Source organism: Callithrix jacchus, chromosome 1 (assembly GCF_049354715.1).
Source record: "Callithrix jacchus isolate 240 chromosome 1, calJac240_pri, whole genome shotgun sequence".
Lineage (NCBI taxonomy): Eukaryota > Metazoa > Chordata > Mammalia > Primates > Cebidae > Callithrix > Callithrix jacchus.
The window spans coordinates 64,593,597-64,620,079 of NC_133502.1; the positions used below are offsets into that span (position 1 = coordinate 64,593,597).

Below are 26,483 nucleotides of genomic sequence, written 5' to 3' on the forward strand. Positions count from 1 at the left end.
GGAATCCATTGCTGTGGGTTTGAATCCTGGGAACTAGCTACTTTGCCTCAGGGGGAAGTTACTTTACTTCTCTTTGTCTCAGTGTCCTCATTTGTGAAATGAGCATAATTGTAATACGTGTTTGTAGGGTTGTAAAGATTAAATGAATAAATCCTTGTCAAGTGCTCAGAACAATCCCCAGCACAGCCTATACACTTACTGTTACCATTGTGATTTTTTGTTATTTTTCAATTATATTGAGAAACAGTTAATTAAGGGCTGTTTGAAACCAAATATGATGATTATGGTGGGTGATAAAACTGGATAGTATCGTTTTTAGTAATGAAAACAGCAATAAAAATGAGGTATGACTATAAAAGATTAGAATGAGTATGTGGCTTGTGATTAGAGTGATTAGAGTCTTGTATGGCTATGAAGGCACATCCAGGAGAAATACTACAAACATAACTTGAGTAAAAAAAATACCCTTTACTGATATCAGACAAGGATATTACAAGAAAGACAAATTACAGACCAATATACCTTATGAATATAGATGCAAAATCTTCAACAAAATACTAGCAAATTGAATCCAACACCATATAACTCTCACCATGACCAAGTGGATTTATCCCAAGAATGCAAAGTGGGTTTGATATATAAAAACCAATTAATTTAATATACCATATTAATAGAATAAAGGACAAAGCCCACATTACCATCTCAATAGATGCAGAAAAAGTATTTGACAAAATCCAACACCCTTTCATGATTAAAAACAAACAAACATCAAACATACAACAAACTTTGGCTAGAAGGTTACTTCCTTAATTTGATGAAGGACATCTACAAAAACTCCATAGCTAGTACAATACTTTACAGTAAAAGACTGAAAAATTTTCCCCTAAGTTCAGGAACAAGACAAGAATGTCCACTCTGACTCCTTCTATTTCACATGGTACAGGAGGGTGAGTAGGATAATTACATGAGAAAAAGAAATAGAAGGCATCCAGGTTAGAAAGAAAGAAGTAAATCTATCTCTGTTCACAGATGACTTGGACGTGTACGTAGAAACCCCTAAAGAACACACACACACACACACACACACACACACACACACACAGAGGCACACAGGAAAAAAGAAAAAAAACTTATTAGAGCTAATAAATGAGTTCACTAAGGTGCAGCATACAAGATCAAGACACAAAAATCAATTGTTTCTACAAACTATAGAACAATCTGAAACTGAAATTGCTAATGTAAATTTCATTTACAATAGCATTAAAAGGAATAAAATACTTTGAATAAATTTAAAAGAAGAAGTGCAAGACTTATATACTAAAAACTACAAAACATTGTTGAAAGAAAAAAAGACCTAAATAAAAGGAAAGATATTCTGAGTTCATAGCTCAGAACACTTAATACTGTTAGAAAGTAATAATTCCCAAATTGATCTACAGATTCAACACCATCCCTATCTAAATCCCTCCTGCTTTTTTGTCAAAAATTGACAAGCTAATCCTAAAATTTATATAAAAATGCAAGGGGCACAGAATAGCTAAAACAATCTTGAAAAAGAAGAATAAAATTGAAAGACACACTCCTGATTTCTAAAGTCACTACAAAGCTACAGTAATGAAGACTTTTTTAAAAAAGAAACACCCCTAGAAAAGCATAAACCACACACCACGATAATCAGCCACTCCTTGGAGGAAGGGCAAAACTCATTTTGGATACGTGGAATCTGGTGGATTTTAAGATCTATGTTATATCTAACCTCAAAAAATGCTCAGCTTTCTGAGTTGGCCTAATAATCAAATGTTTTATTCATCACATACCTATTTGACATTATTAGTCTTTCTTGTGGGACAGTACATGATTGTGATGATAAATAATCCATAACACATGCTTGGTTTTCTCGATTATTTCTTTAGTATGCTAAGCATCCCTCATGAAAATTAACAGTCCCTATGTACTTTTTAATTTATTTATAAATAAAGGGTTACTTTGGAAGCTAGAGACATAATTCATCCAGAATCTACTAGTGCACTGGTTAAGGGTGATGTTTAACCTGAAAGCACATCTCATAGTCACACAATTTTACATTGCTATCCACACGGTGCAAAATTTTTTGCTCTTGTGAAATGAAAAATGCCTGCTGACTGTAGATCAGGTCATACTAAAAGAAAAAATAAGTGATTTGAGAGAATGAGAGGTAAATTTCTGCCTAAAAGGTGACTTTGTGTATACCATGATCCAAAGTTTATGCTTAAATCTAGACCTAAGATAATTTTTACTTTTTCTGTTTTGTTCCCTAGAGGATTTAAAGCTTAAAAAAAAAAAAAAAAAAGGGCTAGGCACTTTGGGAGTCTGAGGCAAGCAGTGAGCAGATCATCTGAGGTCGGGAGTTCAAGACCAGCTTGACCAACATGGAGAAACCCCCATCTCTACTAAAAATACAAAATTAGCTGGGTGTGGTAGTGCATGCCTGTAATCCCAGCTACTCGGGAGATTGAGGCAGGAGAATTGTTTGAACCCGGGAGGCGGAGGTTACGGTGAGCTGAGATCGTGCCATCACATTCCAGCCTAGGCAACAAGAGCAAAACTCCTTCTAAAACAAAAAAACAAAAACAAAAACAAAACCTTGAAAAATAAAAAGCAAAACAACAACAACAAAAAAACTTGGTTAGGTTTACTTGTGAAATAACCTCATTTTCCCAAAAACCTCTATCCTTCTTGGATAGCAGACTTGGTAGTCTTAAGGAGATTTTTTAAAATTATCAGAATGTGGTTAAGAGCTAATAGTAGTCTTAAGGAGATTTTTAAAAATTATCAGAATGTGGTTAAGAGCTAATAGTTGTGTTACTAATATTTCTGCCTTGCCTTTCCTTCCCTGCCCTCCAGCGTTTTTCAGGATCACTGCTTAAGGGCTTGAGACTTATAAAAGCAGAATCAGGATGATGGAGAGTTCTCATTGGAGCTGGGCATTTCCCTGGGGTCTCTTCCAGGGAAGAGCTGCTCAAGGATGAGGCCCACCATCTGTCTCTTAAACCCAAAAAGACTATGGCAAATTCCCACATCAGCCTGCATTTTTCTCTCTACTTTTGACATGGAACGCTCTTCCTTCCCTTGCCGAGTTTCTCTCAAATATAATAGGAAGACTAGGGTTGCTTCTGCTCCCTCCCTGAGAGATCTGTTGAAATAACCAGTCTCTGTGCTGTGGCTTGGGGTCCAAATATTTAGTTTTGAGAGATACACTTTACCTTAGAGTTAAGTGCACCTTCTGCCCTGGGCTATGCCAGACCTGACTTTAGACCTTGGCCTGTAACTTGCTGGGTCTCTCTTTGTATGTTTTCCTTCCAGTGCATAGATTTATTTTTAACTCCTCGAGGGAGCACTGCCAAGGATTTTGTCTTTGCCTACTGGGAGCCCAGGCAGTGGAGGGAGGCCAAGGTGGTTAGTGGGCAGTAGCATGGAGAATTCACATGTGGAAGATGAGCTACTGGACAACATTCCTTGCTTAATGCTGGTCAAAAATTGATTATAAATTTACTCTATTTTCAAATATATCACAGAAGCTTGTTATGTAAAGAAGCCCTAAGAGGAATCTTTTTATAAAGTTATGAGTTTTGCTAATAGATTTTGTTTTGAAAAACCAAAACAGAATGCCACCACTTCACTTCTTGGAGACTTGTATTTGTACCTATTGGGTCTTCTTAAAGGAGAGTTCACCTCCTTTTAGAAAGAATGAGAACCTTCTGCATAGAGACTTAAAGTGTCAAATTTTTATGCCTTAATTTGGCTTCTGATCAGAATCTTATCTGTACTTGTTCAGTTACTTAAGTCATCTTACCTCTTTGGTTTTGGGAAAATGACAGTTGTATACTCTTAGGATGGGATAAGATTTGGAATATGTTCCTATAAGGGAACCACAGAGCATTTCCTCTTCAAAAACTAGTTGTGGCCTAAGACAGGATCAGGGGACCTGGGGGCCTCCAGTCCAGCTCAGTGAAGGCAGAACATCTTGTTTTGGGAAGACTCTGGGAAGTTTGTTCATTTCAGTCTGTGCTGTGAGCTGGCCAGCGGAGACTCTGAAATGGTCTCAGACTCTAGGGTCACTTCCTCTTGGCCTAACCTCTCAGGGTACACATTAAACAAGTCATCCCAGTGGCTAAGCACAGACCCTAGAGGCAGACCACCTGGATGCAAATCCAGACTCTTCTGACTGCTGGCTACACAGCACCCATAAGGGGGACGCAGCTGCTCACCTGGGCAGGAACACATCCATCCTGGCTCTCCTCAGGCTGGTGGTCCAGAGGTGGATGGTGCTGGCAGTGAGGTGTGGCTCAATGTGGCTCAGGGGGATGTCTTTGTCACGGGGCAGCACCAGGAACAGACTCATTGCACGTGCCAGGTAAGGCAGCTCCAGCAGCCCCACCTGATGGCCTGCAGTGTCCTGGAACTGACCTGAGGGTGCAGTGGATCAGAGGTCAGCTCTGTCCCACGAGCCAGGAGAATCAACCAGTGCCAGACCCTGAGAGAGGCTGGCTCAGAGGACTGGAAACAATAAAACAAAGCATCTACCTTACCCTCAGGAGGCAGTTTAGGGCCAAAGACTGTTGGGTGATATGGCCATTTTATAAAAATCCTGGACCTAGAGTCTTTAAGATACCCTTTAAGATACCCTGACAGAGTCAGAGGCTCTATAGAGCTGGGTATGAGGGCCACAACGGCACGTTCAGAACCACATAGAGTAGTGCCCCCTTGTCCTTGGCAGATATGCTCCAAGAACCCCAGTAGATACCTGAACCTGTGGATGGTAATGAGCCCTGCATAGACTATGTTTTCTTGATCCAATAACTGAGATGGCTACTAAGTGACTAACATGGGGGTACTGTAGACAACCTGGAGATGCTGGACAAAGGGATGATTTATGTCTCAGGTGGAACAGAGCAGGACGGCAGGAGATTTCATCACACTATTCAGAAGGCGTGCAATTTAAAACTTGAGAATTATTTGTGAAATTTTCCATTTAATATCTTCTGATGCAGATAACTGAAACCTCAAAAAGCAAAATCATGGATAAGGGTACAGGGTACTACTGTACCTGGTCTTAAAGGAGCAGCCAATTCAACCCAGGCCTATTGTGCCTGCCAAGGGTGGCAGTTTGGTCCAAACTCTACTAGTGAGGGAGGAAGTGTCAAGCATGAAACTGGGTTTCTCTTCCACATCTGTGTCCTCACTGTCCTGTCAGAGCACTGTCCAATGCTCCTCTCTAAAGTCTCCTGGCACCCTAGTCTTTTCTTCTGCCACATGCCCAGTCCAGCAGACGGACCCTGCAGAAACACAGCCTGATCCCTTAGGAGCAGGGACCTGGCTTCCTCTATCCTGCTCTCAGGCTTCCTCTCCCTTTAGGCAAGTCAGCAGGGGCGGGGCTCACCATAGTTGACTTCGGCCATTTGGTGCATCATGGGCACCTGAAGGACAAGGCCGTGGGTACAGGTGAAAGGCAGGATCTGCGTGTCTGTGGAAGAGAATCGCTTCCGCCAAGTGCCTTGGAAAGACATGGTGCTCACAAGCACCAGCTGAGCAAATGCTGCACCGACTTGCTCCCATGGCCAGCCACCAGGGCCCTCGCTGGGGTCTTCACCTGCAACCAGGGAAGCAAGGGGACTGTGGGTTAAATGTGCATTGAAACTGAACCAAACCCAGTGTGTGTGTGCACAAGGAGCACAGAGTTAAAATGCAAAAAATAAGGTCTGTTTTCTTTTTTTTTTTTTTTTTGAGACGGAGTTTCACTCTTGTTACCCAGGCTGGAGTGCAATGGCACGATCTCGGCTCACCGCAATCTCTGCCTCCTGGGTTGAAGCAATTCTCCTGCCTCAGCCTCCTGAGTAGCTGGGACTACAGACACACGCCACCATGCCCAGCTAATTTTTGTATTTTTAGTAGGGACGGGGTTTCACCTTGTTGACCAGGATGGTCTCGATCTGTTGACCTCGTGATCCACCCGCCTCGGCCTCCCAAAGTACTGGGATTATAGGCGTGAGCCACCTTGGCCGGCCTTAAGGGCTATTTTCATAACATGGTCTCTCTCTCCATCTTACAATATCTTTTCAATTTACTTAAGAATATTTAACTCCCTGTCTCAGCTCCTTGTGCTGCCAGGGACCCAAGGCACCAGCAGCTGCTCTCAACTCCCTGCTGGGGGGTGAGAGTTTGGAGAGGGAAATGGAAAGTGAGAACTCAGAAGTCCTGACACCTGCGTGACCACTCAGGGAGGTGGGGGCAGTGAGGCATCTCTGGAGTTGGGTTTGTAGAGGATTCATTAAAATCTATTAATTGCAAATTGACATGTGTATATCCAGCTGTTGCTGAAGACCCTGATTTTTATTCTTTCTGAACAGATTGGGATGCTGCTCCTGGCTAATCTTGGGGCCATTTCCTAGGAATTATTAGACATTCTCTCCCAGGTCAGACCCTTGGAAGGAGTGTGTGCTACATGGGAGATGCTGCCCAATGTCACCCCTGGTCCCCACCATGCCCTGCTGCTGAGCTCAATCTCTCACTGATCCTTTGCTTAGAGGACAATATTCAAGGTATCATCTTTGGAGGGTTGCAGTTAAAATTTCATGCAGTGCCAGAAAGAGGAGCAGGCAGACCACCTTGAAGGGATAGTTTTGTCCCAGCTGTTTATTTGTTTAATAAACACATACCTTGTGCTAGGCTCTGTTCTAAGTGCTTTAGCAAATCCTCACCAACTCCTACTAACAGTTCTATTGTTATTCCCCATTTCACAGATGAGGGAACTGAGGCTCAGAAAAGTTGGGCAAGGTCACATACTCAGGAGGGGTGAAGCCACCATCCATTTAGCCATCAATGCAATCCACATTGCATTGAAATAGAACCTCAGCAACTCCACAGAAAGCTTGGATTTGAACCCAAGCGGCCTGGCTCTGTGCTCTGTGCTCTGAGCAACTGCGCTAGCTGCCCCTTTTTCTTAAAGACAATCAGGTTTTATTGGGAGGTGCTTCTCTGGCCTTACGACCTGGCAGCACAAGGAGCTGAGCAGGGAATTAAACACATTTAAGTAAATTGAAAAGACATGGTAAAATATGAGAGCGGAAGAGAGAACCTTATCACGAAAGATGTTAATTTTGGCATGTAATTCTGCCATCCCTGTCCACACACTCTTGTTTTCCATTCAGTATATATCACTTCCTATTCTGCTTTTGTTTGTTTGTTTTTTGAGACGGAGTTTCGCTCTTGTTTACCTGGAGTGCAATGGTGCGATCTCGGCTCACTGCAACCTCCGCCTCCTGGGTTCAGGCAATTCTCCTGCCTCAGCCTCCTAAGTAACTGGGATTACAGGCACGTACCACCGTGCCCAGCTAATTTTTTGTAATTTTTTTAGTAGAGACGGGGTTTCACCATGTTGACCAGGATGGTCTCGATCTCTTGACCTTGTGATCCACCCGCCTTGGCCTCCCAAAGTGCTGGGATTACAGGCGTGAGCCACCGCGCCCGGCCCCCTATTCTGCTTTTTGACTGACACTGGTTCTTGAATGCTCTCCACATTGCTGTGAAACTTTTGAAATGATTAAGGATGCTGGAGCCAGAGTACCTGGGTTAGAATCCTGGCATGTGGACCCTGGGCAGGAGACTGAGCCTTCTATGCCTCAGTTTCTCCATTTATAGAATGGGGAGAGTAATAGTGCCTACCCCTTAGGATTATTGTGAGGGTGAACTGAGATAGTCAACTTGGAGCAGTGCTAACTAAATAAACAGTAAGTGTTCATGATTTTAATTCTCTTTAATCATAATTACAACTGCATAGCATGCAGGTGCTGTGCTATACTGATTTACCTCTCATTACGGGGCAGAGTGGCTGTTTGTAAGTCTTCAGTTACACTGAGCTAAACATTTTATTGTGTGTAACTTTTTCTTAAATTATTTCCTTAACCTAAATTCCCAGGATACCACTTTTTTGGGCTCCTGTTGCATGTTGCTGTTACAGGTGGTTTATTATAGATGACAGCAGAGCTCGGTGGGAGGACAGTTGCATGGGACAAAGCCTGCAGGGTCCTGGGAGGTAGGAGGTTCTGAAGAGCACACTTCTGTGTTCTTGTGTGCTCTCATGGCTTGTGTGTGTGTGTGCCCATGTGTATATTTTTGTGAGGGAGGGTCAGAGCAGGAAGAGAGGCAGAAAGGGACTCAGTGTCCCCCTGTCATTCAAGGATAGGGTCTCCCAAGAGGACAAATTTCTGCTGTAATTGAATGTGGCCTGAGCACCATGTCTCCGACAAGTGATGGGTGAGACTCTGTCTCTTCAGCCCTCTGGCTTAGCCTTGTTGAGCTGGACAGTTTTTTTTACCTGCAGTCTGTCCGGAGGTCCCTTCGCTTGCCTGGATGGTGGTGCTGTTGGGCTCACTGAGGTCGACTGGCTCCAGGCTGCTGTTGGCCCACCAGGAGACCTGCTCCACAAAACAGGGGGACAGTGGCGTTCCCATTTGCACAAAAAGGCTGCAGGCCAGCTCCATCTCACCACCTTGCCTGAAGGTGGATAGTGTGGCATAAACAGCATGCAAGAAATCTTTCACCCTTTGGTCTGTGAAAACCAAATTGGATAAGTTGACAATGGTGAGTGTGAGTAAGGAGTTAGCACAACCTCCAGTGAACACTGCATTGAGATGGAACCCCAGCAACTCCACTCTTGCTCATAAGGTTCATCTACTATACATAGCCAGTTTGAAAAAGTCATAGCAAATGTGCTCAGGAATCTGCCTGGATCCACCAGGTAAAAGTTGGGAAGAAACCATGCTAGATCTGAAAGAAATCAGGCAACACTACCAACATCCTGTAGATGAACAGAGGTTATTCGTCCTTAATTTCCTGATTGAGGAAGGTTGATGTGTGTTGGGGTAGAGATTCTAGCTAGGGCTGGGAAAACAGCAGGTCCATCCAATGTGCAATGTGGCGGGATTTCAAACACAACATGGAGAGATTAATGTGCAATGTCACAGTGACAATGATGGGCGGTGGCCAGGATGTTGTGCTGTCAGTATGTCTTGTGCGGAGCTTTAAATACATTCCCACAACTGCTTGTCATGAGCCTGAGTAACATTTGGATTCAGCCTTGTGTAGAACTATGCTTTCAATCTGAGAAATACAGAGGAAAGGTAAGAACTCCTCCCATCCCCGCTCTCCCTAAGACCCAGCAGACAGCTTGTGTTATTAATATCAGTGAGAGGCTGCAAGAATGTCAAGGAAATAATAAGCATGTGAGAGAGTCGATAGCTTCTACCTTCATGGATGGCAGCTGGACTTCTATTTATTTACTGTTTATACAGGAGATAGCTTCCTTCTCTCCATAATCAATAGTGGATTTTGTGTTCATATTATTGTTCACAAGCTGCAGCTCTGTCCTCCCCGAGGCATCCCATAGCTGGAATGAGGGCTCTCGTCCGCTGGTGAGTCCAGACACAGTTGCGTACCCCAAGCTTCCCATTCCCAACACTTGCAAGCTGGGTGTTTCCAGAAGTTAAATCCCCTTGTTCAGGCTATTCTACTCCCCTTTAGGCACAGCCCTGCAGTTATCCACAAACCCTCCCTGTAAGACAAAATGTTGGGTATCTTTTCCTGCACTACCTGGCTCTAGCTGGTTGTCACTGGGATGAAACTCTCACTCACTTGGGGTCTGTCCACTCTGACACCCTTCATGTTACAGAAGCCAAGCCAGGAGGCAGCAGACCCCCGAGTTTCCTGGAGAATGTTCTCTAGAGGCACAGGAACCCAGAGTCCACCCTGGCCAGGGCCCCCAGCCACAATGCTGCAGAGGACAATAGCAGGCAGATGTCACTTGTCCACAAAATGTTCACTATCAAAGCTGTTTCCAAGAATCCATAATTGCAAAAGACTGACTCAGAATCTTGATCTCATGAATCAGCCTAACTTAAGTGCTTGCTTTTGACTGTAGTAAGAAAAAAATGGATAAAAAACATACTTATAATTAGATTTCACTCTATTGAGGAAGGTCATATGTATTTATCAGTTCACATTCCTAGGAATGCTGGCTGTCTGCAGAGGAGAAGTGAAACACTTCCCTGGTCCACAATGTGGGGTGACCAGAAGAATGGTCATAGAGCTCTCCTCTCCATCTTCTGACCCTCTCTGGGCCAGGGACCAGCCTTCTTTTAGCCAGAAACATTAAAATAGCAGAGTAAACTGGCTTTAAGTGAATTTTTGTGTGAAATCTTGTGTCTGCCATAGCCTATTTTGTCCATGCACATTTGCACACAGGAAGAACATTTTTAGACCCACCAGAACATGCAATGATAGAGTAAAAAATGGCGGAGGTTGACTGTTCGTAGACATTGTGCTGAACATGCCGCACTCCTGATCACACTGAATGCTTTCGACAGGCCTGTGAATTGAGGGCTGTTGTCCCCATTTTACAGGTGAGCGAGCAGAGGCCCAGACAGATTAATAAAGGTGCTCAGTGTCACCCAGGTGTAGGTGGTGGGGCTTTACTGCCCTGCCCACCCACAGGGTGAGGAGTGTCCTGGGATGACCCTGCCTAGGACAGCTTCCTTCCACTTGGAATGAACATGGAGCCAAGGAGCTCACAGCTTTTTTCTTTCTGTCTTTGCTGAATTCCTAGATCCTAGTATAAGAAGAAAAAAGTTGTGTGTATGAGTGTCTGTTTTAGATGGAGCTGGGATATTGGTTCTGAGGCCAGGCACTGAGCTGAGGCACTGAGCTGAGGTGCTGAGCGTAGGCGGGGGGAAGCTGACCTGGCATTCGAAAGACTCATGCTGCTGCCCGCAGAGCTGTTCTAAAATACATAATCCATAGAAATCAGCTGGCAGATCTGGCACTGGCTAGAAGTCACAGATTTATAAAAGCAGGTTGGTCAAAAGCATGGGCTCTGAAGCCAGACAGCCTGGGCTTGAGTCCCAACTGCCACTTATTGGCTCTGTGACCTTGAGCAAGTTGCTTCAATTCTCTATGCCTATTTGCTCATCTCTAAAATTGGGATGATAGTAAAGTTATTAGCCTCAACAGGGTGATTGTGACAATTAATGTTTGTAAGTGCCTCCAGCACTGCCTGGCACCTAGGAATGCACTATGTAAAGGTGTGTCAAATGAAACTGAAACATTGCCACAAAACCTGTCAGGTTAGAAGGGAACCTTAAAATGCAAGGGACATCACATCCCAAAGTCTGAATGCCTTCTGTCACAAACCTGTCCAGTGGACACTCTTCCCCATGTGCACACCACAGGGAACTGAGCTCCCTACCTCCCAGGTAGCCTAAGCAGGAGGGTGAGCTGGAGGGAGTGAGTGTGAGTGTGAGCAGGAGGGTGAGCTGGAGGGAGTGAGTGTGAGTGTGAGCAGGAGGGTGAGCTGGAGAGAGAAAATGAGTGTGAGTGAGCAGGAGGGTGAGCTGGAGAGTGAGTGTGAGCAGGAGGGTGAGCTGGAGAGTGAGTGTGAGCAGGAGGGTGAGCTGGAGGGAGTGAGTGTGAGCAGGAGGGTGAGCTGGAGAGAGTGACTGTGAATAGGAGGGTGAGCTGGAGAGAGAGTGTGAGCAGGAGGGTGAGTTGGAGAGAGAGTGAGTGTGAGCAGGAGGGTGAACTGGAGAGAGTGAGAGTGTGAACAGGAGGGTGAGCTGGAGAGAGTGAGTGTGAGTAGGAAGGTGAGCTGGAGGGAGTGAGTGTAAGTGTGAGCAGGAGGGTGAGCTGGAGAGACAGTGTGAGTGCACAGGAGGGTGAGCTGGAGAGAGTGAGTGTGAGTGCACAGGAGGGTGAGCTGGAGAGAGTGAGTGTGAGTGTGAGCAGGAGGGTGAACTGGAGAGAGTGTGGGGGTGAGCAGCAGGGTGAGCTGGAGAGTGAGTGTGAGTGTGAGCAGGAGGGTGAGCTGGAGAGACAGTGTGAATGTGAGCAGGAGGGTGAGCTGGAGAGAGTGTGAGTGTGAGCAGGAGGGTGAGCTGGAGAGACAGTGTGGTGTGAGCAGGAGTGTGAGTATGCACGTGCGCAGGCCTCTTACCATGGATGGTGTACCCCAGGGCATCTGCCAGCTGCTGGCTGGTGCTCCCTTCAGCTCCAAACTGCAGGATCTCCAGGGGGAGGGACACACCGGTGGGAGAGATGACAAAGTTCGTGTCATTTCTACATGCAGCCACGCTCTGGTAGAGGCGGAGTGCAAACTCAGTCTTCAGCAACATCATTCCTTCACGGAGGTGGCCATTTGTTTGGAGGAAGCAAGAGTGAAGGAAGAAGAGGGTGACCAGGAAAGGCAGCATGGAGGCCGAGGGTTCCTGCAATTCAAAGGGAAGAGATGCAGGGTAGGCAGGAAGCTGGTAACAAGAGAGGGCCATATCCCACAGAGGACTGGTATCCCCAGCTCTGTTTTGAGGGGCTGGGAATGGCTGAGGGAGACATGAATTGAGGTGTCTTGGTTACTGACCCTGAGGCCCACGCGCCTGGGCTGTAGGGCTGCAACTTCTTGTCTGAGCATGAGAAATAGTCACTGTGGTCCTTTGGAAGCCAAACTGTGGGTCTGAAGATCTACTTCTGCCACTTACTGGATGTGTGACTTTGGCAAAGCCCTGGTCAAATCAGAAGAAAAGTGTTATGATGGGAAAAGAAATGTACGAGGTAATCCTACTCATTTTTCTTGGTAGTTAGCCAGCTTATGGCTGTGATGTGTCTATCAGGAATAGTAATAAATAATTACTATGTTAAAGAGGACTTCATACATTTGCAATTAATTAATCATTCCAACAATCATAGTAGTATCTGGTATTATATTTCATCTATAAAGAGGATGATTGAAACTTTGAGGCTCAGTGACTCATTTATATGAGAAAAGAAACAGGGCTGTGACTCAAATCCTGGCCTTCTATGAACAGTATATAAAATATGCGACTACCTATGTACATTAAAATATTGATACATGAACTAATTGTACCTTGAATATCAGAATTCTTGTTATTCTGCATGAGTGGGGGAGTGAGCTGGAGATTCTGCGTGAGTCTCCAGCAAATTAGTCTCTAAAAGTGAATATTTTCACAAAGATAGCTCGTACCACAGAAAGGTACTCTTCCAAAGAAGTGAGATCATTAGGTAGAAAATAATGTGAGAAGAGAAAGGCAAAGCAAAAAAAAAATGTCTTCAATGACCATGCCACACATACAGCCAGCAGCAATTTTTGCTGAGTTGTCTAACTGTGGTATCATACCAGACTGATGTAAGAAGAGGTCCAAAATCACTTCCTGTAGAAGTTTGCAAGCAAGGCCACTAAGCTTGATGGTGCCTATTTTAGGTAAAGGTCCAAGATAGAATAGCATCCTCTTTTTTTACAACCCTTCCTCCCTGCAGCCAAGTACCAATGCAGTGCTTGGATGACCTTGGTACATAGTGCTCTCTCTCTCTCTCTCTCTGTCTGTCTGTCTGTCTGTCTGTCTGTCTGTCTCTCTCTCTCTCTGTGCGGCCCAGCCCAGGGTCATTTGAGAAAGCCTTAAGTCCTAGGGTTCTTGCAGCTCCTATAACCTCCCACTTCCCACAAGAACACTCAGCAATCAGACCTTGATGCCCCTGGGCTCCCCATGAACAAATCCCTGTCATGGCTCACCTTGAATGAGCCACTTACTCACGGACTTTTGTATCACTGTTGCACGTTTCCTTGCTTGATTCTGTTCTTGTGGGTCTTCAGCATTCATGTGCTCCCCTTTTAAAAAAGTGGAGCAGAATCTGCTTTGAATCACAAGACAGCACAGAGAGGAAGCTGGCGATCGCCGTCTCTGCCGGCGATGTCTCTACCACTCGGTCCAAATTCCTGGAGCCTGGAGGTCCTGCAGAGAGCCAGGAGAAGCAGCCCACACCAGGGCAGCAAAGCCCAGATCGGGAACAGAGCAGGGCTATGGGGGGGAGCCAGCCACACCCGTCAAGCCTTCTTAGGCTTGTGACCTGGTTGTACCAGCAAGGAACCCCGCATACAGCCCTTTGTCACATTGAGGAATTCCACTGATAACTTTGCTTATTGGGCTTTTGCTGGGTACCAGGTACCTAATGCTTCCCTCCTCCTCCTGTGAAGAAAACAATAAATCAGTCATTGGGCACGACTTAAAACTTTCAGCAAATGAAAAGAAATTCTGCAAAAGAGAAAACAGCGCAAGATATGGCACAATCAGTTCAGAGCAAACTGACTTGCATCATTTATTATTAATAAAAGTGAATGCACTAATTTATATATGTAACTTGAGCTATTAGTAATCAGGTTCTTCTCAGTAAGTCCAATGACTAATTTGAGAAAGAGACGATGTTGTCAATGAGTAAACACACATTTTTGGAAAGTATGAGCAGTTTCTGTCAAAAGTCTGTCCTTGTGATCAATTCAGAATTACATACATTTCTATTAAGGACTTAGGCCTTGTATTAAGTTCAAAATAGATGGTAGCTTATATGTGGTTACGGATTAAAGAAGAACTGAATGCGATTCTTAATAATTATCTCTCAGGCACCTGGTAGTGTTAATATTTAAAAACCAATGGACTGTTTTTCACCTGACAACTACCCATACCCCTGTGATCAGTGGGTAATTCACTTTAAAGAGTTTTATTGCTGACACCCAAGCCTGGGACAGTTTACAGGGCTTAGGATAGTTACAGTTCTACAATTACTTCACATAAAATATCCCCAGATCTTTACGTTAGATTCAATGCCGTGGACTCTGAGCCATAGTATGAAAGGGAAATAAACATGTCTAACTTATTTTATAGCACCCAGAGAGGTCATATCATTTATTCATCTGTCCATCCATACATTCATCCATCTATCCATCTGTCCATTCATCCGTCCATCCGCTCGTCCATCCTTCCATCCATCCAACAAATATTTCTTGATCGTCTGCTTGGTCACAAGTCACTGTGCTACTAGGTTCTGGGCATATGGCAGTGAACTAGTAACCTGGGCTCAGCTCCTATGGGACTCAGAGTCTTGTTCACTGCCTGCATATTTTAGATGCTGATGCTGATGGAGCCACAGTAACTTGTGAGGGCTGCCTTGTCACATTGTGAGCTCCCTGTAGCAGGAATTCAGGGGGAAATAGCTGATTCACTATTTGCCAGTAGTAGCAGTGGAGATAAGCTTATAAAAATATTTCCCAAATTGAAAAAAAGGCTGTTTGTGTAACTTCTACAAACATTTCTTCCTAACTCTATGAATATACCATTCTAACTTGCTTTTAAGAAGCATCTTTTGGGGAAAATGCTAGGGAAATTTAACATCCAGGGGATATTTTCTATATAGGCTAAACATTTCAAAGTGTGGATGAATTAAACATGAATTGCAAGTGATTTTTCTTCTGTGTACTCAGCCTTGAACTTGCGTATGTCACTGTGTCCTCTGACCATTTAAGCAGAGATTATCATGTTTATGTCTATCTTATTGGGATAGATGTTCGTTATACTGCTAAGTGAGACTTCGTTCTCGGAGACATTTATTTGTAATTATAACAACATATACAGTGAACATTATTGAGCACTTAGTGTGTTCCAGCTACGCTATTGGACCCTGTCCATTCACAATTGCAATGAATCCTCACAGAAATCCTATGAGGAATGTATTGTCATTCTCATTTTGCAGACGAAGAAACTAAGTCTAAAGAGCTTAAGTTCTTGCCTAAGTTCCCACCAGACCAAGCTGGAGTTTGAACCTAGGGCCACGTCGACGCTAAGGCTCATCACATTGTTGGTGCTCTCAGGAGCCAAGGGATGGGATCTCTTAAAATCCCTCTTGACTGTAGGATTCTAAGCCATTCGGTGACCAGCCCAGACTCTTTCGCTCATAATATGTGTTCACTTTGCCCACATTTACCAGGGATGTTGTGGTGAATCACCTGTAGGTAGACTGACATGAGACCCAGCACTCTGTAAAATTATGGTTTAACATTTTTTACTAGCTGTTTTCTTATAGATATAAACAAATCACTTTCAAATCCAAAGGTCTACCAACTAATGTGATGGATGGAAGCAATTCAGTTAGGACATAATTAATAGGTAGGCATCTCCTTTTTGTTATATGGGCTGCCTGTCTGGGGTTGTACAGAGAGTCCCATTTGTACCCCTGAACTTGAGGAGTTTGCCATGAAGAGATACCATGGGCACTACTAAAAGAAGTCTCAGGGAACAGCTAGAGCAAGCCTGAAAGCAACGCGAGGTAGCCTGCCACACAGTGCCGCAGAACCAGATGAAATCGGCAAGTCCTTCACGGGAAATGGTGCAGGTGGGCCTCCACCTGTCCTTCCAGGAAGGAAAGGCAGAGAGCGCTGCCTCTGGACTTCCTGCTGTCAACACAGTCCTCAAGTTCTTCATTGCTCTGCTGTGCATAGACTCGTAATAACCTGGACCTCTTTTCGATACCTTTCAGCATGGTATGCCAGAGAGAGCACAGAGGGCTGGCTTCAAACAACTGCTTTTCACTAACTGCAGACCTTGGGTAAGTCACTGAATTGCTCTCAGCTTTAGTTGCCTCGGCTGCAAAGATGTGTAATACCTACCTCTTACTGTGAAGATGACAAGAGACAGCCTTAGCATGGTGCCCGATAAGCAGGAAAGGCTGAAAGCATCAGCTTCTTTGGACTATGTCCCCATCCCTCATCTCATCTTACTTAAGAAAAGACCATCAAGGTTGCTTTTAGGCTTGCATAAGAAAGGGCTTGGGAATCGTCACATCACAGCTGGGTTGTGAATCTATGCTGTTTTATCTGGAAATATGTTTTTTAAAATTTATTTTATTTTATTGAAATGGGGTTTCATTGCCCAGACTGGAGTACAGTGGTGCGATCTCAGCTCACTGCAACCTTTGCCTCCCAGGTTCAAGTGATTCTCCTGCTTCAACCTCTTGAGTAGCTGGGATTACAGGGGCCCACCACCATGCCTGGCTAATTTTATATTTTTAATAGAGACAGGGTTTCACCATGTTGGCCAGGCTGGTCTGCAACTCCTGACCTCAAGTGATCCACCCACCTCAGCCTCCCAAAGTGCTGGGATTACAGGCATGAGCCACTGCATCCGGCCAGAAGTATGTTTTTAAGTGTCTTGCAAGAAATAGGTTGGAAACTTTAACAAAGGTCTCTAGACTTGAATTCAGAGCTAGTTTTTAATCTAACTTGTAGAAAGTTAGTTGCTTAGTAACTTACTTTGTTATTATGTTAACAAGAGTTATTGCCGTCTCAGGGGCAGATGGTCGAGTTAATCCTCCTCCTCAGTTCATGCCACATAGTCCCACTGTTCCATGCAAGCACCCCTCTCTTGCTTGTCATTTTGTTTCCTCTTAGGAATATGCTTTGAAAGAGATTGCTGTTATATGTGCATGCATTTTAAATTTACATACCTGCTTTTATGTTATGTATTTTATTATGTTCCCTAATGTTTTTCAGTAAACACAACGCTTTTGAGATGTAGCTGTGTGGTGCTATGCATGCATCTGATCCTTGCTTTCAGCTTCTGAGTGATACTCTACAGTGTGCGAGTGCCACATTTTCTTTCTTTTTTTTTTTTTGAGACGGAGTTTTCGCTGTTGTTACCCAGACTGGAGTGCAATGGCATGATCTCGGCTCACTGCAATCTCCGCCTTCTGAGTTCAAGCAATTCTTCTGCCTCTGCCTCCCGAGTAGCTGGGATTACAGGCACACACCACCATGTCCAGCTAATTTTTGTATTTTTAGTAGAGACGGGGTTTCGCCTTGTTGACCAGGATGGTCTCGATCTCTTGACCTCATGATCCACCTGCCTTGTGATCCACCTCCCAAAGTGCTGGGATTATAGGCGTGAGCCACCGTACCCGGCCAACTGCCACATTTTCTTTATCTGCTCTTCCAGTGATGAACATCCAGGTTGCCTTTAACTCCTCGTCAGTGCAAACAGCCCTTGAACAGCTCTTGTGGACTCTGTGGGAGTTTCCCTAGGACGTTTACTCAGGAAGAGAATTTCGAGGTTATAGACTATGCATATATTTAATTTTACTACGTAGCTCCACACTGTGGCCTGGAACATCTACATCCTTCTCCACCCCGCCAACACCCCGCATCTCTGCCAAGTATTTCCCATCACTTTTATTTTTCAACTTTAATAGATGCAAAGTAGTAGTATCTCATTCTGTCAATTTGGATTACCAATGATTTTGAGCGTCTCATAATATTCTTGTTACTTTTCTGTGTTTCCTTTTCAGAAATTACCTGTTTATACCCTTTATCCATTTTTCTATGTTGTGGGTGTCTTTTTCTTGTTGATTTGTAGTCTATATAGAATATACATCCCTTGCTAATTTTAGATGTTACAAATATTTTCTCCCTTTTTGGTCATTATTTAGTCTCTTCATGATGTCTTTTGTTGAAGAGAAATCCTTAATTTTCATGTATTTATATTTACATTGCTCTTTCCTACTGATGCGCAGTGTCCCTTCTGTCGTATGTCAGATCCCTGTATACACATGGGTATGCTCTGAGCTCTCTACTCTGTTCCATCATCAGTTCCTCTTTACCGAATTGTTTTCATAACTATGGCTTTAAAATATGTCTTGTTTTGTTTTGTTTTTTTGAGATGGATTCTCGCTCTGTCATCCAAGCTGGAGTGCAGTGATGCAATCTCGGCTCACTGCAATCTTTGCCTCCTGGGTTTAAGCAATTCTCCTGCCTCAGCCTTCCAAGTAGCTGGGATTACAGGCGTACACCACCACACCCAGCTTATTTTTTTGTATTTTTGGTAGAGACGGGGTTTCACCATGTTGGTCAGGCTAGTCTTGAACTCCTGACCTCAAGTGATCCACCTGCCTTGGCCTCCCAAAGTGCTCGGATTACAGGTGTGAGCCACCACACCTGGCCAAAAGATGCCTTATTATGTAATAGACAAGTTCCTCTCTTTACTATTCTTTTTAAAAGTTGATTGAGCTTTCAAAAAATTTATTGATTCTCCAAATCCATTTTAAAGTCAGTTTTCTAAGAGCCTCAAAAAAAAAAATTCAACTAAAATGGGATTATCACGGCACTGAATCTATTGATTTATCTGGAAAAATTTAACAATTTAATAAGTTATCCCATCCAAGACTATGGAATGTCTTTTCATTTATTAAAATCATCTCCTATCAGATTATTTTAATAAAACTTTAAAGTTTTAAAAATAGAGATCTTGTGTATATTCTTGATTAAATTTCCATGCTTCATGCTTTTATTGCCATGTTCTTTTTATTATTATTATTATTTTGTTGTTGTTTTTTTTTTTTATTATTGCATTTTAGGTTTTGGGGTACATGTGCAGAACATGCAAGATAATTGCATAGGTACACACGTGGCAGTGTGATTTGCTGCCTTCCTCCCCTTCACCCACATCTGGCATTTCTCCCCATGCTATCCCTCCCCAACTCCCCCCACCGCTGTCCCTCCCTATTTCCCCCAACAGACTCCAGTGTGTGATGCTTCCCTCCCTGTGTCCATGTGTTCTCATTGTTCATCACCCGCCTATGAGTGAGAACATGTGGTATTTCATTTACTGTTCTTGTGTCAGTTTGCTGAGAATAATGTTCTCCAGATTTATCCATGTCCCTACAAAGGACACGAACTCATCATTTCTGATTGCTGCATAATATTCCACGGTGTATATGTGCCACATTTTCCCGGTCCAGTCTATCATCGATGGGCATTTGGGTTGGTTTGCTATTGTAAACAGTGCTGCAATGAACTTTCATGTGCATGTGTCCTTATAGTAGAATGATTTATAGTCCTTTGGATATATGCCCAGTAATGGGATTGCTGGGTCAAATGGAATTTCTATTTCTAGGTCCTTGAGGAATCACCACACTGTCTTCCACAATGGTTGAACTAATTTACACTCCCACCAGCAGTGTAAAAGTGTTCCTATTTCTCCACATCCTCTCCAGCATCTGCTGTCTACAGATTTTTTAATGATTGCCATTCTAACTGGCATGAGACGGTATCCCAATGTAGTTTTGATTTGCATTTCTCTAATGACCAGTGATGATGAGCATTTTTAAATATGTTTGTTGGCCTCATGTATGTCTTCTTTAAAGTGTCTGTTTATATCTTTTGCCCATTTTTTAATGGGCTCGTTTGTTTTTTTCTTGTAAATCTGTTTTAGTTCTTTGTAAATTCTGGATATCAGCCCTTTGTCAGATGGGTAAACTGCAAACATTTTTTCCCATTCTATTGGTTGCTGATTCACAATAATGACTGTTTCTTTTGACAGGCAGAAGCTGTGGAGTTTGATTAGGTCCCATTTGTCTATTTTGGCTTTTGTTGCCAATGCTTTTGGTGTTTTGTTCATGAAGTCCTTGCCTACTCCTATGTCCTGAATGGTTTTGCCTAGATTTTCTTCTAGGGTTTTTATGGTGCCAGGTCTTATGTTTAAGTCTTTAATCCATCTGGAGTTAATTTTAGTGTAAGGTGTCAGGAAGGGGCCCAGTTTCTGCTTTCTGCACATGGCTAGCCAGTTTTCCCAACACCATTTATTAAACAGGGAATCCTTTCCCCATTGCTTGTTTTTGTCAGGCTTATCCAAGATTGTATGGTTGTAGATATGTTGTGTTGCTCCGATGCTTCTGTTCTGTTGCATTGGTCTATATCTCTGTTTTGGTACCAGTACCATGCTGTTTTGATTACTGTAGCCTTGTAGTATAGTTTGAAGTCCGGTAGATACTTCCTGCTGTGTTCTTTTTGCTTAGAATTGACTTGGCTATGCAGGCTCTCTTTTGGTTCCATATGAAGTTTAAGGTGGTTTTTTCCAGTTCTGTGAAGGAGGTCATTGGTAGCTTGATGGAGATAGCATTGAATCTGTAAATTACTTTGGGCAGTATGGCCATTTTCACGATACTGATTCTTCCTAACCATGAACATGGAATGTTTCTCCATCTGTTTGTGTCCTTTCTCATTTCGTTGAGCAGTGGTTTGTAGTTCTCCTTGAAGAGGTCCTTTACGTTCCTTGTTAGTTGTATTCCTAGGTATTTTATTCTTTTTGTAGCAATTGTGAATGGCAGTTTGTTCTTGATTTGGCTCTCTTTAAGTCTGCTATTGGTGTATAGGAATGCTTATGATTTTTGCACATTGATTTTGTATCCTGAGACTTTGCTGAAGTTGCTTATCAGTTTCAGCAGTTTTTGGGCTAAGACAATGGGTCTTCTAGATATACTATCATGTCATCTGCAAATAGAGACAATTTGGCTTCTTCCTTTCCTATTTGAATACCCTTTATTTCTTTTTCTTGCCTGATTGCTCTGGCTAGAACTTCCAGTACTATATTGAATAGGAGTGGTGAGAGAGAGTATCCTTTTCTAGTGCCAGATTTCAAAGGGAATGCTTCCAGTTTTTGCCCATTCAGTATGATATTGGCTGTTGGTTTGTCATAAATAGCTTTTATTATTTTGAGATACATTTCATTGATACCGAGTTTATTGAGGGTTTTTAGCATAAAGGGCTGTTGAATTTTGTCAAAGGCCTTCTCTGCGTCAATTGAGATAATCATGTGGTTTTTGTTTTTGGTTCTGTTTATGTGGTGAATTACGTTTATAGACTGCGTATGTTGAACCAGCTGTGCATCCCTGGGATGAATCCTACTTGATCATGGTGGATAAGCTTTTTGATTTGCTGTTGCAATTAGCTTGCCAGAATTTTATTGAAGGTTTTTGCGTCTATGTTTATCATGGATATTGGCCTGAAGTTTTCTTTTCTTGTTGAGTCTCTGCTGGGTTTTGGTATCAGGATGATGTTGGTCTCATAAAATGATTTGGTAAGGATTCCCTCTTTTTGGATTATTTGGAATAGTTTCAGGAGGAATGGTAACAGTTCCTCTTTGTGTGTCTGGTAGAATTCGACTGTGAACCCATCTGGACCTGGGCTTTTTTTGTGTGGTAGGCTCTTAATTGCTGCCTCAACTTCAGATCTTGTTATTGGTCTGTTCATAGTTTCGACTTCCTCCTGGTTTATGCTTGGGAGGACACAGGAGTTCAGGAATTTATCCATTTCTTCCAGGTTTACTAGTTTATGTGCATAGAGTTGTTTGTAATATTCTCTGATGATGGTTTGAATTTCTGTGGAATCTGTGGTGATTTCCCCTTTATCGTTTTTTATTGTATCTATTTGGTTATTCTCTCTTTTCTTTTTTATTAATCTGGCTAGTGGTCTGTCTATTTTGTTGATCCTTTCAAAAAACCAGCTCCTGGATTTATTGATTTTTTGAAGGGTTTTTCGTGTCTCTATCTCCTTCAGTTCTGCTCTGATCTTAGTTATTTCTTGTCTTCTGCTAGGTTTTGAGTTTTTTTGATCTTGCTCCTCTAGCTCTTTCAATTTTTGACGATAGGGTGTCAATTTTAGATCTCTCCATTCTTCTCATGTGGGCACTTATTGCTATACATTTTCCTCTAGAAACTGCTTTAAATGTGTCCCAGAGATTGTGGTATGTTGTGTCTTCGTTCCGTTGGGTTTGAAGAACTTCTTTATTTCTGCCTTCCTTTCATTGTTTATCCAGTCAACATTCAAGAGCCAGCTGTTCAGTTTCCATGAAGCTGTGCGGTTCTGAGTTAGTTTCTGAATTCTGAGTTCTAACTTGATTGCACTGTGGTCTGAGAGACTGTTTGTTATGATTTCCATTCTTTTGCATTTGCTGAGGAGTGATTACTTTCAATTATGTGGTCAATTTTAGAGTAGGTGTGATGTGGTGCTGAGAAGAATGTATATCCTGTGGATTTGGGTTGGAGAGTTCTGTAAATGTCTATCAGGTTTGCTTGTTCCAGGTCTGAGTTCAAGTCCTGGATATCCTTATTAATTTTCTGACTGGTTGATCTGTCTCATCTTGACAGTGGAGTGTCAAAGTCTCCCACTATTATTGTGTGGGAGTCTAAGTCTCTTTGTAAGTCATTAAGAACTTGCCTTATACATCTGGGTGCTCCTGTATTGGGTCCATATATAGTTAGGATTGTTAGCTCTTCTTGTTGTATCGATCCTTTTACCATTATGTAATGACCTTCTTTGTCTCTTTTGATCTTTGTTGCTTTAAAGTCTATTTTATCAGAGATGAGAATTGCAAGTCCTGCTTTTTTTTTGCTCTCCATTTGCTTGGTAAATCTTCCTCCATCCCTTTATTTTGAGCCTTTGTGTATCCTTGCATGTGAGATGGGTTTCCTGGATATGGCACACCAATGGGTTTTGGCTTTTTATCCAATTTGCCAGTCTGTGTCTTTTGATTGGTGCATTTGGCCCATTTACATTTAGGGTTAATATTGTTATGTGTGAATTTGATACTGCCATTTTGATTCTAGCTGGCTGTTTTGCTCATTAGTTGATGCAGATTCTTCATTTTGTTGATGCTCTTTAGCATTTGGTATGTTTTTGGTGTGGCTGGTACTGGTTGTTCCTTTCTATGTGTAGCACCTCTTTCAGGAGCTCTTGTAAAGCAGGCCTGGTGGTGACAAAATCTCTGAGTACTTGCTTGTTCGTGAAGGATTTTATTTTTCCTTCACTTATGAAGCTTAGTTTGGCTGGATATGAAAGTCTTGGTTGCAAGTTCTTTTTTTTAAGGATGTTGAATATTGACCCCCCACTCTCTTCTGGCTTGTAGGGTTTCTGCCGAGAGATCTGCTGTGAGTCTGATGGGCTTCCCTTTGTGGGTAACCCGACCTTTCTCTCTGGCTGCCCGTAGCATTTTCTCCTTCATTTCAACCCTGGTGAATCTGACGATTATGTGCCTTGGGGTTGCTCTTCTTGAGGAATATCTTTGTGGTGTTCTCTGTATTTCCTGGATTTGAATTTTGGCCTGCCTTGCTATGTTGGGGAAATTTTCCTGGATAATATCCTGAAAAGTGTTTTCCGCCTTGGATTCATTTTCTTCATCACATTCAGGTACACCTATCAAAGGTAGATTAGGTCTCTTCACGTAGTCCCACATTTCTTGGAGACTTTGTTCATTCCTTTTTGTGCTTTTTTCTCTAATCTTGCCTTCTTGTTTTATTTCGTGGAGTTGATCTTTGACCTCTGATATCCTTTCTTCTGCTTGGTCAGTTTGGCTGTTGAAACTTGTGCATGCTTTGTGAAGTTCTCGTGTTGTGTTTTTCAGCCCCATCAATTCACTCATATTCCTCTCTAAGTTGTCCATTCTTTTTATCATTACATCAAATCTTTTATCAAGGTTCTTAGTTTCTTTGCATTGACTTAGAACATGTTCTTTTAGCTCACGGAAGAATCTCATTACCCACCTGCTAAAGTCTAATTCCGTCATTTCATCACACTCATTCTCCATCCAGCTTTGTTCCCTTGCCGGTGAGGAGTTGTGATCCCTTGTAGGAAGTGAGGTGTTCTGGTTTCAGGTGTTTTCCTCCTTTTTGTGCTGGTTTCTTCCCATCTTTGTGGGTTTATCCACCTGTTGTCTGTGTAGTTGCTGATTTTCCGATTGGGTCTCTGAGTGGACGTCCAGATTGTTGATGATGAAGTTATTTCTGTTTCTTAGTTTTCCTTCTAACAGACTGGCTCCTCTGGTTTAGGACTGCTGAGGTCCACTCTAGGCCCTGCTTTCCTGGGGGTCACCTGCAGCAGCTGCAGAACAGTAAGGGTTGCTACCAGTTTTTTCTTCTGCTATCTTTGTCCCAGAATGATGCCTGCCAAATGTCAGTCTGATCAGTCCTTTGTGAGGTGACTCTTTGGATATACGGGCATCAGGGAGCTGCTTGAGGAGACAGTCTGTTCTTTATAGGAGCTCAAGTGCCGAGCTGTGAGCTCTGTTGTTCATTCAGAGCTGCTAGGAAGGTACATTTAAGTCTGCTGCAGCAGAACTCCTAAACCCCCTTTTTTTCCCCAGGTGCTCTGTCCCAGGGGGTTAGGGCTTTATTTATGATAGCCGTTGCATTGCTGCCTTCCTCCCACCAACCCCCGGGCTGTCCTGCTCAGCAAGGGGACAGCCTAGTCACTGCCTGTAGAGGTTTTGCTGAGCCTCTGCTGTGTGTTCTGCCCTGCTGTTGGCTCCACCCTGCTGCCGTGTGTATTTCCCTGCAGTCCTGTTTATATGGGTGTGGTTAGAACTGCCACAGCAATGTTGGCCTGCCTCTGTAATGGCAGACTCTCTCTGTTATGGCAGGTTGCCTCAGCAATGGCGGGCTGTGTCAGCAATGGCAGACTACCTCTGTAGGGGTGGAGTGCTTTGGTAATGGCGGACGCCCCTCCCACACAGAGCTGGGCCGTCCTGGTTTTAGCTGTGCTTGCCGTGAAACTCTCAACCCCGAGTGTTTCCAATTGCTGTTTGTTTGTTTTTGAGGGCGTGGGACCCGCCAAGCCTGATCACCTGGCTCCCTGCCTCAGAGCCCTTTTTTTTTTTTTAAGTTGAACGGTTGACTCTCTCCCAGGTGTTCCAGTTGCCTGATGAAAGGGCGCTGGGATCTGTGTGATTTCCTGTGCAGCAACCCACTGCGCTGGCTGAAACAACGTGGCTGCCTGGGAATCTCCTGGCCTGCTTTATGTTTCAGTCCCGTTTAATCAGATGAATGGGCTAATCTGCCTTCCCAGATCTCAAATTGCCAGTTTAACAGGGCAACCAGACCAGTGTATTTTGTATGGAGAGCCGCTGCACTGTGGCGCTGGCTGAAACAGCTGTGCCGGCCGAAACAGCCGCTCTGGCCAAAACAGCTGCTCTGGTGACCTGTGGGTCTCCTCCACCTTGGAATCTCCTGGTCTGTGGGCAATAAAGATCTGTCTGGAAATATGGCGTTCACTCACCCTCTGTGCTTTCACTGGTAGCTACAATCCTGAGCTGTTCCTACAGCGCCATCTTCCTCCTTCCCTCTTTTTATTATTAATAGACTGTTTTAAGAACAGTTTTAGGTTTCCAGAAAAATTGAGCAGAAAGTATGGAGTTCCCATAAACCCCCTCTTCCTTCTTCCCAGTTTCCCCAATTATTAACATATTGCATATTGGTATATTTGTTATAATTGATACATTATTAAGTAGAGTCAACAGTTTACATTAGGGCTTACTCTGTTGTACTGTTCTATGAGTTTTGTCGAATACATAATGTCATGTGTCCCCCATTATAGTAACATACAGAATAGTTACATTCCCCTAAAATTGCTCTGTGTTCCATACATTAATTCTTCCCTCCTCCTTTTCCCTTAACCCCGGGAACCACTGACCTTTTTACTGTCTCTATAGTTTTGCCTGTTCCAGAATGTCATTTACTTGTAATCATACAGTATGTTGCCTTTTCAAACTGGCCTCTTTTACTTAGCAAAATGCATTTAAACTTCTTCCATGTGCTTTTGAGGCTTGATACCTCATTTCTTTTTATCACTAAATAGTATTCCATTATATGCATATCCCACAGTTCATTTATTCATTCACCTATTGAATGACATTTTGCTTGCATCCAAGTTTTGGCAATTACAAAGGAGGCCACTGTAAACATTCGTGTGCAGATTTTTGTGTTTTCAATTCAATTGGATACTTAGGAGTCAATTG

The 26,483-nt window shown here is 43.2% G+C and overlaps 1 protein-coding gene and 1 long non-coding RNA gene across 6 annotated transcripts in view; one reads left to right on the forward strand and one right to left on the reverse strand.

Moving 5' to 3' along the window:
- The window catches only part of SERPINE3 (serpin family E member 3), a 43,056-nt gene that overhangs the window by 14,740 nt on the left and 1,833 nt on the right, over positions 1 to 26,483 (reverse strand). For 2 of the 5 annotated variants that reach the window (XM_035297658.3, XM_078356146.1), the window contains exons 2-6: positions 12,443 to 14,063; positions 12,023 to 12,293; positions 8,354 to 8,587; positions 5,420 to 5,629; positions 4,248 to 4,446 (exon numbers count right to left, since the gene is read on the reverse strand). In XM_035297658.3, the coding sequence (XP_035153549.1) occupies positions 4,248 to 4,446; positions 5,420 to 5,629; positions 8,354 to 8,587; positions 12,023 to 12,293; positions 12,443 to 12,493 (965 nt within the window). In that variant the 5' untranslated portion in view covers positions 12,494 to 14,063. The remainder of the gene's footprint in view (positions 1 to 4,247; positions 4,447 to 5,419; positions 5,630 to 8,353; positions 8,588 to 12,022; positions 12,294 to 12,442; positions 14,064 to 26,483) is intronic. The other 3 variants (XM_035297654.3, XM_035297650.3, XM_035297644.3) reach the window with 3 other exon arrangements.
- The window catches only part of LOC118153124 (uncharacterized), a 40,828-nt gene continuing 29,743 nt past the window's right edge, over positions 15,399 to 26,483 (forward strand). Inside the window, exon 1 of the long non-coding RNA XR_013529796.1 lies at positions 15,399 to 16,473. This is a non-coding gene — a long non-coding RNA (uncharacterized LOC118153124). The remainder of the gene's footprint in view (positions 16,474 to 26,483) is intronic.